This window comes from Glossina fuscipes, unplaced genomic scaffold, assembly GCF_014805625.2.
Source record: "Glossina fuscipes isolate IAEA_lab_2018 unplaced genomic scaffold, Yale_Gfus_2 0, whole genome shotgun sequence".
NCBI classification, from domain to species: domain Eukaryota; kingdom Metazoa; phylum Arthropoda; class Insecta; order Diptera; family Glossinidae; genus Glossina; species Glossina fuscipes.
The window spans coordinates 23,856,944-23,877,603 of record NW_023998414.1 but is presented as its reverse complement, the minus strand read 5'-3'; the positions used below and the strand labels follow the sequence as shown (position 1 = coordinate 23,877,603).

The 20,660-nt window shown below is 33.1% G+C and overlaps 3 protein-coding genes across 4 annotated transcripts; 1 reads left to right on the top strand and 2 right to left on the bottom strand.

Annotated features, from left to right (window-relative positions):
• Positions 1-2,958: 2,958 nt before the first annotated feature.
• Positions 2,959-8,513, bottom strand: LOC119637772 (probable methylmalonate-semialdehyde dehydrogenase [acylating], mitochondrial). Its single transcript, XM_038034045.1, has 3 exons — positions 8,415-8,513; positions 4,463-4,820; positions 2,959-4,394 (listed from the first exon to the last, which is right to left on the bottom strand). The coding sequence occupies exons 1-3, from the start codon at positions 8,439-8,441 to the stop codon at positions 3,217-3,219; spliced, it is 1,563 nt and encodes a 520-aa protein (XP_037889973.1). The 5' UTR covers positions 8,442-8,513; the 3' UTR covers positions 2,959-3,216.
• A 5,009-nt stretch (positions 8,514-13,522) lies between these two features.
• Positions 13,523-14,841, bottom strand: LOC119638479 (3-hydroxyacyl-CoA dehydrogenase type-2). The gene is made up of 2 exons (XM_038035289.1): positions 14,635-14,841; positions 13,523-14,460 (listed from the first exon to the last, which is right to left on the bottom strand). The coding sequence occupies exons 1-2, from the start codon at positions 14,641-14,643 to the stop codon at positions 13,702-13,704; spliced, it is 768 nt and encodes a 255-aa protein (XP_037891217.1). The 5' UTR covers positions 14,644-14,841; the 3' UTR covers positions 13,523-13,701.
• An 864-nt stretch (positions 14,842-15,705) lies between these two features.
• On the top strand, positions 15,706-18,101 carry LOC119638469 (transcriptional protein SWT1). Of its 2 annotated transcripts, XM_038035271.1 has the most exons (7): positions 15,706-15,923; positions 16,006-16,097; positions 16,177-16,959; positions 17,014-17,163; positions 17,225-17,271; positions 17,331-17,589; positions 17,660-18,100. In XM_038035271.1, the coding sequence occupies exons 3-7, from the start codon at positions 16,206-16,208 to the stop codon at positions 18,043-18,045; spliced, it is 1,596 nt and encodes a 531-aa protein (XP_037891199.1). In that variant the 5' UTR covers positions 15,706-15,923; positions 16,006-16,097; positions 16,177-16,205; the 3' UTR covers positions 18,046-18,100. The 2 variants fall into 2 exon arrangements, with proteins under 2 accessions (XP_037891199.1, XP_037891205.1); XM_038035277.1 differs by lacking the exon at positions 16,006-16,097 and having other exon boundaries at positions 17,660-18,101.
• Positions 18,102-20,660: the final 2,559 nt, after the last annotated feature.

Sequence of the window (20,660 nt, the reverse complement as noted above, 5' to 3'; positions counted from 1 at the left end):
AAAAAAAAAAAAAAAAAAAAAAAAACAAAATATCAATAAATAAATAAAAAATAAAAAAAAGAAAATAATAAAAAAAAAAAATGGAAAAGAATTATTTACAGTACAGAACTTCTGCCAGTGTTGTCTTCTAATTGTCTGTTCAGAGGCCATAATAACGATGTATTTTAAATATAAATATATTTTATCGCTTAAATGTGTTCTTTTATTTCTTTTTTTATTATTATTATTATTATTATTATTATTAATATATAAATTTATTGTGTAATTAATTATAAATTTTAAATAACTTTACTAATTTAACAAAACAAGAGAAAAATAAATAAACAACAAAAATCTTATCGAAAAATATCATCAAAACTGTAAATGCTCATCGAAAAGTCAATTTATATGACATATAAAAACAATACAGATAAACATTAAAAAATTCTTTGCTCATCGCATTGGCATATGAAATATATGGAAATAAAATAAAAAAAAAAAAAAAACGAAAAAAATTTGTCTTTGTAAAAAGTTGTTAAGTAACAAATTACAATAAAAACTAATTCATAAAAAAAAAAAAACAAAAAATCATCCAAGCGTTATCTTCTTCTTTCGACAAGCAAATTGCAATTTGATAGTTGGGACATCCAACTCTCAACTACGCAAGGTAGAGGTGGCCGTCTGCCTTCCGAGAATAATCATAGCTCGTTGATATAGGTGAGTCATTTTTGTTGCATTACTCTGTTAACTTCTTTCGCTTGTGATAACGATATTTAGAGAAAAGTTTCTCAGCCCTGCCATACATAAAAAGAAGTAAAGGATCAAATCGAAAGTATGCAACACTTATCTCTTTAAAGCACCAAACACAATGAATGCCTTTGCATTCAATTATACTCATTGATTGTAAGGGAAAAAATTCTGCTAATGGTTTCCTGGTATAACATCATAATGCATTAAAGATTTACAAAGCAAAAGCATATGAAATCCTATGAATATGCACCATGCTGCACATATAAGGTTGTCAAAGAAGTTCTTTTATACCCTACACCTACACTTGTGGTACAGGGTATATTAAGCTAATGCGATCGTATGTAACACACAGAAGGGCTTAATATAGGCCCACCTTTCATTTCGATTCAAAACCATAATCTGAATTGATCTAAGCCTGCCTGTCCGTCCGATACTTGCCCATGTAAATTTGTCTTCAAGGTACAGGTCGCAATTTTTGCGATATTTTGATGCAATTTGGTACAGTCATGACCCAAGGACGAACGCTATTAAAAATAGTTCGAATCGACCCCATGTAATGCCCTATTCTGAAAAGTCTTTTATATGGGAAAAATTGTAATTTTCAAAATTTCTTGGCGAAAGCGAATGGGTAGTAGTGTTTCGGCATTCTAAATTGATATGAAAACTTTGGAGCGGCTTTTGCAATTTTCGAGCCACCTCTCACATAACGAAACCTATACGAAATTTGCATCATTTCAGCCTATTTTTTGGATCCTAACCCCAATAAGGATTTTCACGAAAATTGATTTCTGGCAGAGCAGAAAAGCCTAAGTTTTAATATGTGTGCTGATGAATTTTAACCCATAATAGTAATTTCATACAAAAACAAGATTTATGTCAGACAATGTGGTATAAAGTATTTAATGATCGGCCTTGCCCTACTATGTTCTTACTTGCTTTACTTGTTTTTTTTTTTTTTTTTTATTTTTAAGAGAAACTCGACGGTCACAAATATCAACATGAATTTTATAAAATTTCCTCCACTTTTCCACATAATCTTAGTGAATAAAGTCATTGAGAGTTCGTGGCTTATTTGAGTGAACCAATGCTCTAACATAATCCAATAGTAAAAGGTCCAATAGAACTATAACGCACGAACTTTACGACGAACGCTCAAAAACACATGTGGAGATTACACTGAACATTGAATCTTTATTCCAAAAAATTGACTTTGCCACGGGATGTGTAATATGTTGCACCATTTTATGGAAGCCTGCCATATCGTCCCAATCAAAATCATCTAATTTTTGTCATAAAAAATCAGTTATCACATATCTGTGGCGCCCTGCATTGAGGGCATCTTCCATTTTAAATTTTCATATTCAAATTTTTAGCCCACAAATGACGCCAAAAAGTTATTTTTGTACACTTAAGAGTCTTGTAGAAAAATCATATATTTGTTTTTACACAAAGTGGACAATAATGCTTAGTTACGAAGTTATTTAACCAAATAGGAGGAACATAACTCTAAGCTCATCGCTTTCGTAATAAGTTTTGACAATTTCTCTAAACTGTACAACTATATAAGAATTGGTAAGATCCAAACAATATATTTATCCAAATCTCAATCAATATTTACGTTTACTTTCTAAACCACAAATTGAATGACCGTATTTAAGTGTATGTGCGAAAAAAAAAAAACAAAGACTAGCTAGCAAGCATAACTTGTTTTCGTTCCATCGTTCATTTCATATGAAAGAATCGTTCATTTTATGCACTTCTAAACCTACCATATACTGTTGCTGTTACAGCAGCAGAAGTTCCGAGAACCTCCTCTTGCAATATCGATTCATCACGATGTCCAGTCCATGTCTTTACAAGATTCCTCGAACTTGCTTATTGCGATAAAGGACGCAACTAACCTAGCAGCGATGAAAACAACGCCTTTTGCAGGTCAAATATTAGACGAGCTGATGTTACTGTGAATGAATTCCACCACTTCGATCAACATGGTTTGAAGCTTAGCTTATCGTACAATGACCGCGGTACAGGAGCAAGAAAGCAAACCAAGGCGCCTAGGTTCTTTCTATCAAACAGACTGTTTCTTATACTTCCAACACCTTTGTCAATAAAAGCACGCACAACTCGACGCAGAGTGTTATATAAGCCTACGTGAAGCAACAAATATCATTTCTATCATCGTACACAATAAAAATCCACAAGTTTTTTAGAATTTCTTCTCATTTTTTCTTTGTCTTCTTCTTTTATTTATTATCGTTTATCCTGTTTTAGCAAACTATATTTCACTTCATAAACAAAAAAAACAAAAAGATGGAAATAAAATAAAAATTAATAAATGCATTTATAAAAATTCGGGAGGTCATTATCGAGAGAGGAAATATGTATCTACAAAAATTTTTCAATTCAGCTGGAAGACAGCATTGAACACAGCCCACAAAGTTCCCTGCTCACTGTTCTAAAACCAAAATTTCCAACCCGCTCGCCTTATTATTTCATGGTAGGCATAGCAACAGCAACTTTGGAGTGACTTACGTCGCTCTCGCGCCACAGCTGTGTCACAGTTTTAGTTTGCGTAAAGAATTTAACACCATTTTTCCCATAGAAATAATGATCTCCGTAGAAGGAACGTCGCGAACCGGTAAATGAGAACATGGGCAAGGGCACAGGAATTGGCACATTAACACCTACTTGTCCTACATCAATTAAATTTACAAATTTTCGAGCGGTCGCACCATTAGTAGTGAAAATGGCGGTACCATTACCAAAAGGATTGCAATTAATTATTTCAATGGCGTCGTCTAACGTATCAGCATCGAGTATAATTAAAACCGGTCCAAAGATTTCCTCTGTGTAACATTTCATTTTGGGAGTAACGTTAGTTAAAATGGTCGGGCCCACAAAGTTGCCATTCTCATGGCCGGGAACTTTGATATTACGACCATCCAAAACCAGCTTGGCTCCCTCCTTAACACCTGATTCGACAAGATCGCATATACGTTGTTTGGCCTGAGGTGTGATAACTGGTCCCAAATCCGCTCCGGGCGCATCACCTCGATTAACTTTTAGTTTCTTAGCGCGTTCTACTAAATCAGGAATCCAAGCCTTCGCCTCGCCAACAAATAAGGCAGTCGACAGAGCCATACAGCGTTGTCCAGCCGCACCAAACGCAGCACCAGCCAGCTGATTCAATGTATTCTCCTTGTTGGCGTCAGGCATGACAATACCATGATTTTTGGCAGCCATATTGCACTGCACACGTTTACCACTTTTACTGGCACGAGCATAAATATGCCTACCAGCCTGATCGGAGCCCACAAACGACACGGCCCTAATTTCGGGAGCATCGCAAATGAAATTAACCGCATCATGTTGACCATGTATAACATTGACTACGCCAGGTGGGCAACCAGCTGCATTAAGCAATTCCATTAACAACATAGTAGCGCCCGGAACGCGTTCAGAAGGCTTCATTATCATGGTGTTACCACACGCAATAGATATCGGGAACATCCACAACGGAATCATGGCAGGAAAATTGAAAGGAGCAATACCAGCGGTAACACCCAAAGGCAAAGACAAAGAATACGTGTCCATATCACGAGCCACATTAGGTACAGTTTCACCCATTTGTAAGGAAGGTATGCTACAGGCATGCTCCACAACCTCTGCATATTTCAAAGCAAAAAATAAATCAAAGTGAAATTATTCTCTTTTGTTTCTTGTTGTTACTTACGTAGACCCCTTAATACATCACCATGAGCGTCCGCCATAATCTTTCCATTTTCTTTTACAACAATTTTGGCCAGTTCATCCATATTTTCTTTTATTAGTGCCTGAAATTTGAACATAATTTGTTGACGCGACAGAACTGAAGTTGCACTCCACGTTTTGAAAGCCTTTTTACTGGACTCCAAAGCTGCTTGCATTTCATCTTGAGTACAGTTTGGCACACGTGACACCACTTCATTAGTGGCAGGATCGGATATTGGAATAAAGTCTTTCGTTTTCGATTCAACGAATTTACCATCGATAAACATTTTTGTTGTAGTAGAAGCCGCTGAAGCGAGACCACGTTTGCCCATTAAACGAGCCTAAAATAAATTTACCCCACATACATAACAAATGTTTAGTGAATATTATTAAACTCTTTGCAAGTAATCAATTAATTATTATTCAATAGCATATTAAACTGGTGTTGAATAAAATTGAAATATTAACTTTGTACTGTGTGTGTACAACCAGTAATACATCGGTCAATAATTCCCGACACGAAACAAATCATATACATCCTTTTTTGTTTTTTGCAAAATTGAACTTTACTCATCCACATAGTGCCCTCCAAGAATGATTTTTTTTAGAATGACTTGTTCAGATGCTGAAAATTCGTTTCAAGTTTATCTTCTGGAGCTTACTTTTAAGATTTACACACAACTGATAGTCACTCTGATGGTCAGATTGGGAGAATGTAGTGCCTAAGATCAGAATTCAAATTTCCATTCATCCCCCGCATACATCGACCTTTGCATTGGCTTGGTGAAGGAACGTCGATTTTTTGATAATTTCCTCCTTCGGTCGAACCAAAAGTGCCATATAAGGTTCATTTCTGATCATTCTTCCTTTTTCAAATACTCGATGAATAAATTACACAATTGTTGCCTCCCTGATCAATTTGCATGGCTTCTAGCGGGTGTTTTTCACTTAGCGAATTCGATCCGGAAGTATCGTAGTGAACCAATTGTGATCGACATGACATGAAAGTTTCTGAGCCATTGTTTAAGGTTCGGCTCTATCTCAAAACACGTAGGGTTTTGTTAGAGACAACATCTGTGAGCCACTCCTAAGAATTATTGACCGGAGCGTTAGGAAACGCTCAAGAAAAGCCAATGATTTTAAAGACAAATTAGTATCAAATGCTTTAATAATTAATTTTTTGTGACCTATGAAAAACCATTGACTGACAAAGATCCGAACCAAAAATTGTACGATATTTTTGAAAACAAAATTTATTGTAATTAAAACGTCACTTTATGGTAATTCTTAAGTTGCGACAAATCGAAGATTTACTTAATAACTGAACCGAGTGCTGCGAAAAATCAAAACCAACTAGCATCAAACATAATATACTGAACATATAGGAATGATTACATTTCCATTTACTCTCTCTCTCTCTCTCTCTCTCTCTCTATTCCTCTCGCTCGATCTCCGTTTTGTGAAGCATTTAGGACAATGTTGAAATAAGGATATCGTTTACAACGACTATATATCCGGTTAAAATTAGAATGTAATAATAATCTTTCTTGAAGATCTTTAACCATAGGCAACATGTTTATGTATCACAAATGTACCTTCAATACTATCATCAATATTCGCGGAGAATAAGCGATATTCATTCGCCAATCAAATGCTTTAATAGCACTACGCGGCTTGCTCGGCGCCGACACCTATTTGTCCTGAAATTGGCTGCAGCACACGCTACCGCAGCCTTTCATTCTTTAATCCCGTTGCACTAATCTGGAAAAATTTATTGCAGACACATTTTCCTTCTCGCATAAGACTTTTATGTGAAAAAAGAAAACTGAAAATCAATATTATATCTGATGTGATTATGACTGAGTGAGAAATCATAAACGCTTTCCTCTCTATTTTGCCTGAACTAAGGTATTTAGTCCGTGAAACAGAAAAAACGAAGATAAAACATTGACAAATGACGAAACATCCAAACTAAAAATACACACATACACACAAATAATAGAAACATACGATGTAAACGTGTAAAGCCCAGCAACTCGCCCTACATCTTCTAAAAATTTTTTATAAATTCTAAATGAAAGTATGATACGAGATAAAAATCGATCAACACAAGAAATAGTTTGAAGCTACATTCTATTGAATTTGAAAGAATTCCGCCACCTGTTCGTTATTGCCTAATACCAAAGATGTTGTGTATATTCTCTGTTGCGCATATTTTAGATCATATTTAATGTATATCGAATTTGATTCGAAAATTTAAATAAGCATCAATTTGAGATGAAAGGAAAATTAGAATTTAGCTAACATGTAAATATAATTAGAGTGATACATTGCTTCTTCTCTTCGTATCTTAAAGCCAATCTTGGATATATATATAAAAAAATGATTACATTAAGACAGCATAGTGTTTTCTTTGTTAGATTAAATTAGACTCGTTTCCATATTGAACTTAAGCAAAATTTTCGTAAGAAACAGAACGGATTCTTGTTAAAAATACATAAGAAATGATTGACTAGTTTTTTAACATTGTTGAAACGTCCACTCTTTCTATGTCAATTTGCATTGAAAGAAAGCAAGAACAAGACAAAGGAACTAGAAACAAAAAAAAATAATAATAATAATCAAAAGGTGAAGAAATTTAATTCATATTTAGCAAAATAAAATTTAACAATATAAAAATAGTCGGACCTTTACTTTTATTTAAAAATTAACATAGAAAGGTAGTTTTAGTCAAAGACGAAACTTTTACTTCGCACGTAAAACAGATATTTGTACATTTCAGGGGCGTTCGAAATTTCTCCATCCGCCTGCCATTCATCTGTTCTCTGTAATTATTGAAATTAATATAAATATCGAAATTCTTCACTTTTCTTCCGTGAGTAAAATCGTTTTCTAAGCAAAAAAATCACTTGATAAATTTTCTTGCACATTTTTTTTCAAATTTGCATAAATTTTCTCTAACTGTTTTCATTAATACGGCGTCATTACTTAGCATAGCTATGAAAAACAAAGCAAAGGCATATGAAAACTGAAATAATTTACATGTCTATGTAACTAACAAACTAAGCAATAAATTATTTTCATGCATGAAAATTCTAGACCAAAAAAAGTGATCATGATCATCACCCCTCACACACACACATCACAGTTTAATTAACCAAATGTAAATATGCTCAGATAGCAACTAAACATAACGCGAAGAAAGTTTCGCAAATTTTTAAACGCATGATCGTTAAACACGTAGCAACTGTTATAATAGGGGAAAAAAGATAATGATAATTGCAGGGTCACCTGATAATTTCTTTTCAAAACACCAATTATTTAGAAATTTAATAGCTTAGCATGAATATGTAAACAAAAGAAAAGGAGTCACCTTTCACGTTTTAAGTTCCTAAAAGTCTCCTACATAAATGTTGCTAACTATTACAATTATTACCTTAGAAAATGTCAAAAATAATCTACAGAAACAATTAATTAATCGTCGCATTACCGGACGCCACTTTCTTATCAGTTCGACGCAAAAACATCGGAAGTTCATTTACTCATATAATATATACTTATTAGCATAGTAATAACATATCTCTTTGATGGTAACTTTCCATTCTTTATTAATATTCAAAATTTTTTATGATCAACTAACTATGTTACATAATTTTCAAAGGTGCCAGCATATAGAATAAAAATTCATATTTAATTGATGCAAAATACAATTCGCAATTCTCTACGACGTCATTAATACGATAAACAAGCCCACACAATATGCACACTGTCTGAAGAGCTTGCACGTACATTACAGTCTGAAAGTCAAGTGCAAGATCACAGTGCGTTTATATGTTTACCTTCACTTTACCAAAAAATATATTTTAAAAAAAAGGGAAAAAATCGTGTCTGTGCTTTTCAATTTTTTTTTTTTTTTTCATTTTTATTTCTCTCACCTCAACACTCAACAAGCGGATCATCATCTTGAATTTTTACAAATCTCCGACAAATATATGAAAATAACCTAACCAACCGGTGGTTTCAGAAAAACTAATAATGCTCACACTTACAAAGCCTACGTTCGATACTACGAATACAATACAATGTTGACATTGCTGAGCAAAGTTGCCATGTTTCCATACTCTGTAACGGAACAAAAACATTTTTATTAAGAAAATTTAAATTTTAGGCGGCTGAGGGACTGACACAGTGACGCGTAATTTTAGTTTTCAAATTAAAAACTTCCAAATTGTGAACATAATGGGCAGCCACGCTACTATATTGCTTTACAAGAAAATGTAAATGAAAGCATATGGTTTTAGAAGCAAAAATAATGAAATGAAACTAAACATAAATAACAAATTCATAAAAAGTTAACAAAATAGAAGTTAATATAAAAGTGAATAAGATTAGTGATAAAGAAGATTGATTAGATCGAAAATTTAAACAAATTAGAAGATATTATGTAAGACCACGCTTTGAAATATGTGACGTTGACAGAGTTTTTACATAAAGCTGAACCCGGGCAGGTTTTATCCATATGAACTGTATGAATTTCTCGAATATCAACTTGATAAAAATTCAATCCGGTTGCCCATTTTAACTAAATGTCAACTAAATGTCGGCTTTTTCCTACACCCGTGCAAGTATCTCTATATGAAGAAGAATGTATTTAAATTGATTCGAGTCTCTCACTTTCATTTTCGACTGTGCGCATAATGACTTAGGAAACATACAAGTTCATATGGAAAAATTTAGCAGTTACATGCATAGCCCTGAACAACGAACGTAAATGGAAGAAATGCTCAAGGTTTCAATAACCGTAGGAAGCCAATAAGCTTACATTAATGCATTGGTGTAATTGATAACAAACACATTACTGTTGTTTGTCCTTACAAGTCTGGATCTCTTTTCTATAATTTTTTATAATTATAAACGTAAGTGTTGATGTTAACAAATAAGTAAATAATTTTTATAAAATTTATTTTATGGGTCATAGGACCTCTATGGTATTAATAGGAATCTATGACGCGAATTATACTTTTAGAGCTGTAAATATCGGAACTTATGGTTTCCAAAATGATGTAGGACTCTGGAGTGTCTCCGTGGCTAGTTAGTAAAAATTTGGATATTCCGCAAACAAACACTATATCGGAAGGATGCGGCCATTCCATTATATAATAATTTATTATGACCGCATCCAGGAAAACTGTCATCTGAAGACGAATAAATTTTCTGTTCTGGTCTTTCAAGGGCAAAGAGCGACTATCAAGTCAGCCTATCCGGTAGATTAATGCCATCGATATATGGTCGCAACTATATCATGAATCATTAAAGGCACGAGACATTTACTGATAAGCATATACGTTTCCCACGCTACGGCCGCTTTCTACATCTTCTTTCCCTATTACCCGCAGGTCATGTGAAAGAACTACCTTATCAATGTTCTCACCGACTCACCTTCAGTTCCGTTCAAAACGAGCCTTAATACTCCAATTTAACTCTTGTAAGTTAATACTCGAAATTAACCATGTATAAATGCCATTTGAAACAGTGCTTACAAAATAAAAATGTATTAATGGGAAAGGATTTTTTGCTTATAAAACAATCTCTGAGTATTTCAATATACGATAACTAGTCCTGGCAACTCTGATTGGAACTTAAGTATAAAGAAAAAAAAAAACACATTTACTATAAATTTTACTGCTCTCACGTTATTTGTTTTCTTTACTCCCCTAATCAATATTCATGTAAGTCTCATAAACAAGAGCCGTTGCATACATCTCTACCGCTAATGAAGAAATGCTGTTGTTATGCGTGTTATTATTAATAAAACTTTGTATAATACAATTGGCTGCTATTTATGCTATATAAATACAAATGTAAACAAATTCTTTTTATACAATTTAAAAATAATTGAACAAGATGAAGCGCTTTATGATAATCATAAGTAATCATAAATTGTAAAAGATTCAAAATTGTTTAAACCGAATAATAATTAAAATCATTTTCCTTAAAGTGTTTGAATAATTATTAAATTTTTAATCTCTATTTTAAAAGTGGTCTAAGACAATTTTCCAAAATGATCAAGATAGTTTTTGTGATATTTATATTTTTTCCACCTTCTCTTTTCATTTTGAAGCAAATCGTAACTTAATATATTGAAAATCACAAAGATTTTGTAGGACGAAAATTTGCTGGTTAATGAAATGATAAAATGTTAATTTTAAACGCAACTTAAGTTCCAAGTAGATGTTCACATTATTAGTACTAACGTGCAAAGTATAGTAATTACCCCAACAATGCGGTACCCTTATAACGCGGTCTCGCATTACGCGATTGCAATCTTCCGTATAACACGGGCATTCCCCCATATAACGCGAGGATTCCCCACGTACATATTTCTGTACTGTGAAATTTATAATGATTTGTACAGCTCATAATTAGCTCCGCGTACCTTTGCACGTGTGTCAATTGTGTTATTACAAAATGAAATCATTTTATTAAATTTATGTATTATATGTGATAATTATCTTGACACAACGAAGCTGATCACTATTTCAGTTTTTCTTTCGAGTTACGAAGAGTTAAGCACTTCAATTGCATATTACAAACGTAATTTTTCGTTTTAAATCGAGTTTGCACAACTTCCAAGACGATAATACTTACATGTGTGTCTGAGATGAGATCGTCGCATCCAGAGGTTCACATCAAGCAGCATGTATCTTGAAATATTTAGGAACCCTTACAAACGAAAAGCACATTATGGTTTACATCGATTTGTGCTCAGGACGAAACAGGAATATAAAAATTGCGTTGATATGGTTTCACACTTCTTCAGCTTTGTGAACTCGCTTGCCAGGCAAGGCATACTGCATCGATCTGCACAAGTGTCATGTCTCGTGAGTACACTGAGTGTGGTACAACTTCCCATTCGAGCGGCAACAGCAACAAGTGGCCAGAAAATGGCATCTTCAGTCAATTCGTGTCACCACTTTTAAACTGCTGGAACCAAAATCGACAAATGGAATATGATGGAACAGCATCGCCCTAAAACTTTGAAAGTGTTTGGTGGGCTTCGGCAGCAGATTTCTTCAAATCAACTACAAAAGTAATGAATTTGGAAGGAGAATTTTGCGCGCTCCATGAATCACGTCGGAGTACGCTAAATAAACCATTAATATTAAATGGTAAACTGCTATTTTATGTTATCTACACTGGTATTTCCCATTTCTTTGCCATTTTAAACTGTACGAAGTTGTTGATCAAAATTTTTGCAAGCACCTAATATCTTTGACATAAAAGCAAATGTACTTGCAATGTTTTCGTGGAATATTTTGTCGAAAATAAGCAAAGATAGATGCATTAATTTATTATTTACTGGTCAACTTTACTAGATTGCATCCTAAAAGATTGTAAGAACATTTGAGGGATAGGAATTATTATAATTTACCTTTAATTTGTTTTTTTACACTTCAATTCATCTGTTTCACAAATTAACAGCCCTGTTTTAGGCCGAAATTGATAATGGAGAGTTTGATGGTCACTTTTATTTCGGAATACCAAATTTGAGACAAAATAATAACAAAGATGAAAGTCACACATATGCATTAATTTTATGAACGTTATTAGATGACAAGGCCAGAATATGGCCGTAAATGAGAAGTATTCTCTATCGTTTTTAAGGTGTTTATATAAGATATATATATATATAGTCGACTGTATGAAATCTGCGATAAATATTTTGCAAGTTTCAAAAATTAAGATATCGCAAGGATTAAAATTTGGCATTTCTGGGTATAGAAATATATACGTATACATATATAAATAAAGTAATCAAGTCAAGTAGCCAAACGTTACAAACACTACAAAAAAGAAGGCCTCTAAGTTACGCATGGAAGAACCAAACTTGACGAAGCGTGGATTCTATAACATTGCGTGCAATAAGGAGATAATAAGCAGAAAGTGTAGAAAGTAGGGAAGTACACAGTTTATATTATGCTATACGCGTGTCATATGACTAACTTGGCTTATTTTCAATACCAACCTGCGTACAAGAGCAAACATTATTTTTGTCAAGTTTTATTATTCAAATAACACAATTTAACAGACGGATAATAGACATACCTTCATCTTTCGGTGGTTGATATAAAAACTTATTTTCGAATGCCCATCACACTTCACCATTCGTTGTAACTGCAAATATATTATGTCGTTATTACAACCAGCGACATTTTCACATCAAATTGTTAGATTTCTATAATAGATATTCGCACCCACACCAGATTAATATCTTCACGGAAAAAGGGAGTGTGTTCGGCACTCTTGACATTATTAAACATCGGCATAATGTGTGCTGTGGTGTTTTTATGTGCCGATCGTTCCATAATGAAGGATATCTATCCACGAATTAATGTTTTAAACATAATTACAGCACTTTCTCCGCGCATTTAATATGGCACACTACCAAGGCTATTCATTGTACTAGAACGACGTATATGTACGCGTCTTTCCAACCGACAAAAGTTAGCCTGTTTAGTTATTTAATACTGCTTATATTTAAATAAATTTTAACATCCTGAATGTCCCGAAGATTCCGTTTCTTTTTTATTTACGCTTTGTCCATTTAAATATAAGCAAAACTTTTCGAATTTGTTGTCTCCGAAATAGGGAAATATATAAATTGTATATATAAATTATTAATAACTGAAAAAATCTTCGAGCTCTTCTTCTCGCTTGAATGCTTGATCGTCAAAAAGAACGAGTTTTAAGAAAGGGTTCTTACCTGACTTAACAAAATATTCTTGATATTGAAAAGTATTTAATGTGATCTACAAAACAGCAAAACAATACATTAATGTACTACTAAACAAGACAAACTTAACCAAAAATTGCCAAAAAATACAGTAAAAATATACCCTACCTTCGCGAACAAGAATCGACTTTGCTCTTATTATTAGAAACAAATAAACTGACGTTGATAATAATGAATGCGATGATAACGATAATGATGATGATCTATTCCAGTTCGTGAACTTTGCATTTAACTCAGTCGCTGTTATTCTTCAACATTTCATTTCTCTTTAATATTAGACTTTATTAAGAAGTGGCTTTATATAGAAATTGAAATTCTAAAAAAAACACGAACAAAGGCAAACATTAGAAAAATATAGTAAATGCAAAATATTTCGGAGAAAGAAAAATAAAAGTTTTTCTTAAAGCAACAAAAATATTAAATCCTTTTTAAGGCTGCATGCGCAAAGCGCCATCAATGCGTATAGTTTCGCCATTCATTAGAGGATTCTCGTATATGGCTTGCACTAGATGCGCGTATTCGGAAGGCTCTCCCAATCGTTGTGGAAATGGTATGGATTTGGCTAAGAAAGTGCGCACTTTTTCCGGTAAAGAAGCTAACATTGGAGTATTGAAAAGTCCTGGAGCAATTGTGCAAATTCGTATACCTTGAGGGCTAAGATCTCGCGCAATGGGTAGTGTCATGCCAACGACACCAGCTTTTGAAGCGGAATAAGCAGCCTGACCGATCTGACCATCAAAAGCAGCCACAGAAGCTGTGTTAACAATAACACCTCGCTGACCATCTTGATTGGGCTCATTGGTACCCATCAAACCCGCTGCTAGACGTATGACATTGAAGGTCCCTACGGTATTAATCATAATGACACGCGTAAAATCTTCCAATTTGTGTGGAGTCGATTTATTGAAATTGTAGGTACGTACGGCAGCAGCTGTACCGGCACAATTTACAGCCAAATCCAAACGGCCGAACTTATCTTTAGCTGTTTGCACAGCATTAGTAACATCCTTTTCGGAAGTCACATCAACCGGAACAAATACTACATTGTCGCCTAATTCTTTGGCAACCTCTTGACCCTTAGATGTACCCAAATCAGCCAATACAACGCGAGCTCCTTGTTTTGCAAAACGTTCAACAGTAGCACGACCTAAACCCGAAGCCCCGCCAGTAACCAAAGAAACAGCACTCTGAAGATAAACGAACGCATTCATATAATAATTAATGATTGTGTAATGGAGATTATTATGTATTATGTTCTTATAACGGTAAATTAAAAATGGACTTTGCACCTTTTTTTGTGTCAATTGCAAAAATAAAAAATGTAACTTTCATAACAACAACACTGCAACATTTAAACTTACCTTAATCATTTTTTGCACTTATTTTCGAGAAATTTTCTAAAAAAAAATCCTTTTAAAACTATATATATAACAAAAAACCAAACCTAATTGAAATGAAAATAAATCGCAACCGAGCCGGCCGAACAGTTAAAAACAAGTGATTTTCGTTTAAAACGGAACTAATGGCCCAAAACTTTTTCTCTTATAATGGAGTGCGCTACATTATAATAACGCAAGTGAAAATGTAAAACCTAGAACCGGAAGTACTGTCAGAACAGCTGATGCAAATAACAGGCCGCAACATATGGAATGGATCGCAAAACAATCAGCTGTCTGGAAAGAAAGAACGTTTTAGATAAAAAATTACTAGACACATTGTATATTTGCTTTGTTAACAGAATTTTGGCGTACCCGAGCTTGCACCCTACAGGCATAATTCATACTTAGTCTGATCGAATAAAAACAACAAACCGGTTATACATTAAATATTTGGAAATATTGGCACTACAGATCTTTACTCGCGATGTTCGCTTTGAGAATTTTTGTCTTTTAGTAGCGTACATCAGTCGTAGTAACGATATATAAAATGTGTGCGAATGAAATGGAAAATTCAGGATGACGTAAGATGTATGTAACTTTTATTGTCCCAATCAATTCAGTCTCAGTTATTGAATCTGTTTAATAGCAATTTTTTGTTTTCTTATTTCATCATTCATCGAGTCGGTACGAAAAGTACATTCTTCTGCATTAGTATTGAAATTTTTATTTGCTTATGATGTTGTCATTATTGACGAATCAATGTAGCTTTTTAAATAGTACCAGTTTTCAAATAGAATGTGTGCAAAGTTTATGACATTCCTACAACTAGTTTAGGAGTTGCGGTTCCGTTATTAAACCTACTTTTTTTAAAAATTACAAAACTGTGTTCGCCAAAATCACTGTAACCTGTAAACTGGTGGTTGTTTGAAGGTCGCTAATATCCAGAAACCATATGGGTTTGTCAACAGTGCTGCCACATTTAACGATGCATTATACATATATATATATATATATCTGAAATCAAGACAAAGACTGCTGGCAATTTCTAACAGTTTTAAAGCGGAGCCTGAAGTACTGATAACTTTGATTGCGGCCTTAACTTTAGCTGGTTTCATCAATCTGTCAAATTTCATTTTCATTTTGTTTCAAATTTCAGTCTAGGTTGTAAAATGTAAAACGCGCTAAGAACGTGATTTTTTATTTTCTCATTATGTGATATCAATTTTTTCAACTTAATATAAAGAATTTGCTTATTCGCGTTTATTTGTGCAGTAAGTAAAGTTTATTTGTCCTAATAAATAAATAAATACATTTATGTTTACCTGAAAAAATTACGACAATATTGCCTTAAAGAACACCGAATATGGACACTGACAGTTAACAAGTGTACATAAAAAAAACAAAAAAACATTTTCTTGCAGTGACAATAGAGATAAAATTCGAAGGTATTCTTAATTATTCAAAAATAAGCGTATATTTATTTCTGAAATTTTACGAAGAAAAAATTATTTTCAATTTTTATAGAATATTGTGAACGTGAATCAACAGAATAAATGGCATCGCAACAGACAGATGGAGAAGACTGGGTGAAATGCTCATCTAAAAGTTATCCTGGACGGCATTATCTGTTCAACAAATCAACTGGAGAAAAAAAATGGATTAGTAATGAAGTGACCGCCAAAAATGAAGCAACGCCTAAATTGCCCAGAATAAAAACGCCAGCTCAAGATCGTCTAAAACGGTTGCAAGCCAATCTTAAAATAAATCAATTAAAATCTCCAGTTAAACCAAATCGTTTTTCCCGAAAGTCCCTACATATTGAACTAAATCCACAAGAATCGTGTACGGGCGAAATTAGCAGCAGAAACTCTTTACCTTCCATTGTTGACAAAGATGACGGAGAAGTCGTAATATCAACTCCGGTAAAACGGGACAAACGTAAATCATTGGTTGAAGAGCATATACCGAAAAAAATGTTAAGAAACGCGGAGTCTGTAGCAATTCCCGGAATTCCCGAAACTTCGAAAAATAATGAAATGAAAGCGCCGAAAAGTTTGAATAAGAAAACCTGGTCGAACTTTACTACAAATTTCGCAAATAAAATAAAAGAATTTTACAAAAGACAAGTTGCTCCTATTATGGGTAAAACGACGGAGTCAGGAAAGAGTATTGGGAAAGACAGAGAATTGTCAAAAGACACAAAGGAAACTGTGAACGCTTTAAAGGATTTGAATGCAATAAAATCTACAAAATCTTTAGGTGAACTACGTAGCCCTACAGACGTTGTCGGCTATAAAAAAGGAACGGGTGGGCGCAAATATCTTTAATTGAAAAATGTAAAGATCTTACTTTTGATTACAGCCAATAAACGTTTGAAATGTTTACGTGAAACGTTGCAACGGCGGGCATCAAGTGAAACTGAACTAGACGTGCTATCATCCTCCGGCTCTCCCCTAAAAAATCATACTGAAAGCAATGATTTTCCCACCAATGTAATAATATCAACATATGGTATGATTTAACGAAATAGATATTTATTTTGCCTAATACACGGATTTGCCTTTTTACGTAGACGAACCTATGGACTGGGATCCCGTGGATATCGCAGAACCCAAAGAGGTTGGTAATGTATAAAAACGAGTGTATGATATTTTAATTTAAAAAGCGTACAATTGTAGACATCCGTCACCAGAAGAAGTTTGCCGGCTTTATCTAAACAAAGATCTCAAAATATCGCTAATTCGAAGTATGAGTCCATAGGAGACATTTATGATGCTGTTAACGAAAATCTTTTGCGCATCTCTGCTGAAAAGAACAATGACGGGATAAATAACAATAGCAGATGGCTTCACCAATATTATTATTTTATATTGGACACAAATGTGCTCTTACAGAATTTATCCTTCGTTGAAGATCTTAGCAATTTCAAATTATGTGGTTTGTAATCAATGAGCTTCAAAATTGTTGCACACTATCATGACAAAAATGTTCTCCCATTTCAAAATAGATACCGAAGGCACAGTCTTGTTTATCCCTTACTGTGTTTTACAGGAATTAGATAGATTAAAGCACAGGTCTGGCAGTCAAGAAGGGGTGAAAACTTTGGCAATACGTGCCATCAAATATTTGAATGAAAAATTTGAAAGTAAATCACTACATCTACAAGCGCAAAATGCTATCGATGAGCGTAAGCATTTAATAGACGTCTCTTCACCCGACGATAGTATTATCAACACGTGCTTACAAGTGAAGAAGCATATAAAAAATGTCCTGTTTTTAACCGAAGATGTCAACTTACGAAACAAATCAATATGCAATAATATTCTAGTGTCTACAAAATCCGACTTATTAACTAAGCATTACAATATCACGCCCTATAATAACAAATCATGACGATTATTTTGCTCATGTAAATGTATGTAAACACCTTAATATATTTCCTTCTTGATTTCTTATAAAACCAATACAAATATTTCACAATAAGTCATGTTAAGTCTTTCTTTTTCTATATAAATATACTTGTAAAATAAATAAAGACTTCTTGTAAAAGTTCGTTCAGCTTAAGACAAATGTTTGCAATAGAAACGTGCTTTGGGGGTTTATGAACTATATTTATAATTTTTAATTAGTATTAATAGCAAAGCGAATTTGGATATATTTGTTTCCTGAAATCTCCAAGACTGCGATTTCCAAACTTTGTCTTTAAGACCAACCTTGAACGTTTTCATCAGATTAAGTTCGAAAACCAGCGAAACGGAATTAGTATTAATTTTGAAAATTATTTAAATCAGATAGAAATATCCCTAAACCGCACATCTACAACTAAGTCGAAAATCTGCATGAAATGTTGGAAAGTTTTAGGAATATAACTCCTCTCTTCGCTAGCGCAGCTTTTAAACATTGTTAATTGTTAATAATATGTTGTTCACTTATTAACATCGATATTTTAATCGTATCGAACATTGTACATACATTCGTAAAGATTGGACATAAATCGAATGCGTGTAAAATAAACCAGTCCTATCGGAGTTAACAACAACCAGTTTCGTAACTCGTGGAATTTTATATTTGAACGTTTTTTTTTTAGTTTAAAACATAGAACAAATCTACTAAACCGTACTCTCAGAACTTCTTCTATACTGTTCAATTAGGAGCATACCACTTTCACCCCTCTTTTTGTCCAAATAAATCCTTAAGAAAAAAATTTTAGATATTCTAGCAAATATCAACGCAAGAATTATCTACTAATGATCTAATTATGCATTAATATGATCAATTTGCAAGGAGACGGGAAATGTATCGTAATCTACGCTATGTATAACTTAATTAAAAAAATTGAAGTTATTAAATTGCAGCCATATACTAAATTTATTTTCTTGCTTATGGTAACACTAGTCTTAAAATATTAGCAGATTTAGCATTCAGCGGTTTTTAGAGAGAGTAAAACAACTCCCGACAAAAGTTTAGTAAAATATTAAAAATTATTATTAAATTGTGTTTTTAATGTGTCAAATTTTGTATAAGGAGCTTCAAAGTAAATCGTCCCGCCATTTTGTTCTTTGTAAACAACTTTACGTTTACTGAATAAAAAATTGTATCCAACTCTCTTCGCAATTTATAGCAATGCCGAGGTCTTTATGGTCTATTTAAATAAAATTAAGCCTATCATTCGTTAAAAATCATTTCTTTACAAAAACATTTAAGATAAACGCGATATTAAAATTTGGGGATAGCAACGCTAACCACCTTTAGTTATTATCACTTTATTTAAGACTTCCGATTGAGCTCGTGCAAAATAAGCATTCCATCATGTACAGAAAATCACAATCAAGATGTCATTTAACAGTAATCACATCGGTCGTGAAATTTTGAATATATTGTTGTTTCACATAGTATTTAGAAAAACGCATTAAAGATGCAAGCTTTAAGTTCATTTCATTTACTTGTAATTTCAAAAAAATCATTAATTACTTTTAGTAATTCTTTGTTTCAAATTTTCCTCTTCTTTTTTCTTTTTGTGTTTCAGTTTGTTGTATTTATGCTTCAGGCTATGGTCGTATTTAATGACTGTATAATTCTTGACTTTCCTATATAACTTTCTTCATAATTATGAACATTTTGTAAAAAATTACCAGTTGCAAAATAAATTGTTTTTGTTTAAAAGTACAAAAGCTTGATTTCTCGATCGAAAGAGTTAAATAGCTTTTTTTTTGTAAGCGATGAAAAGATTAAAGACTCATCGAAATCGTTGCAAAAGTCGAAATGTGGATGGCTTTTCATTTGAAGTCAAATCTATAAGAATTGATGAACTGCTGCTGGGATAAAAGAAGAAGAAAAATTACACTTTATATTGAATAATAAAACAAATTTCCGCCTATGCGTCTCATGTGTTAACCAAAAGTAAATAAATATTTACCTCTTCCATAACCATGGACCGTCAGGAAATATTTCGTGGCACTCTCTGTGTACGTCTTAATTTATATATATTTTTATTTAGTTTTAAATGTCGCTTTTTCGGAATGTCTATACAATGTGGAAAGCTAGTCGTATGTTAAGGATGTTAAAACAGAAGTATTTTATCAAATAAGCAAACGTTAAGCCGCTGTTGAAAGAAAAATATTCCAAAGATAAGGGAGAATAAACGCAAGATATAACAGGAAGTCATCTTTTTTTTCTAATTTGGAGAAGTTTTTTATTTGTTTTTTTTATTTATGTTCACAAATTCTGGTTATTTTTACTTGTACTATGAACTGAATTAATCGATAATGAATATTCTTTTACGATTTATTGAATGACGTTTTAATGAAATGTACCATAATTTAAGTTGTGCCCGACATACGCTCCTTAATTAATCACTAGTTTTATTTAACCTTCAATATTAAGTTAGTTTTGCTTACATTCTACATAGAGTTTACATTTGCTTTATTAACACCGGAAGTCAAAGATGGCTGCGGTTTTGTCGTTGCTTTTTGAAATATTGTTCTCTTTTCGATGCATTGTAAATGTAT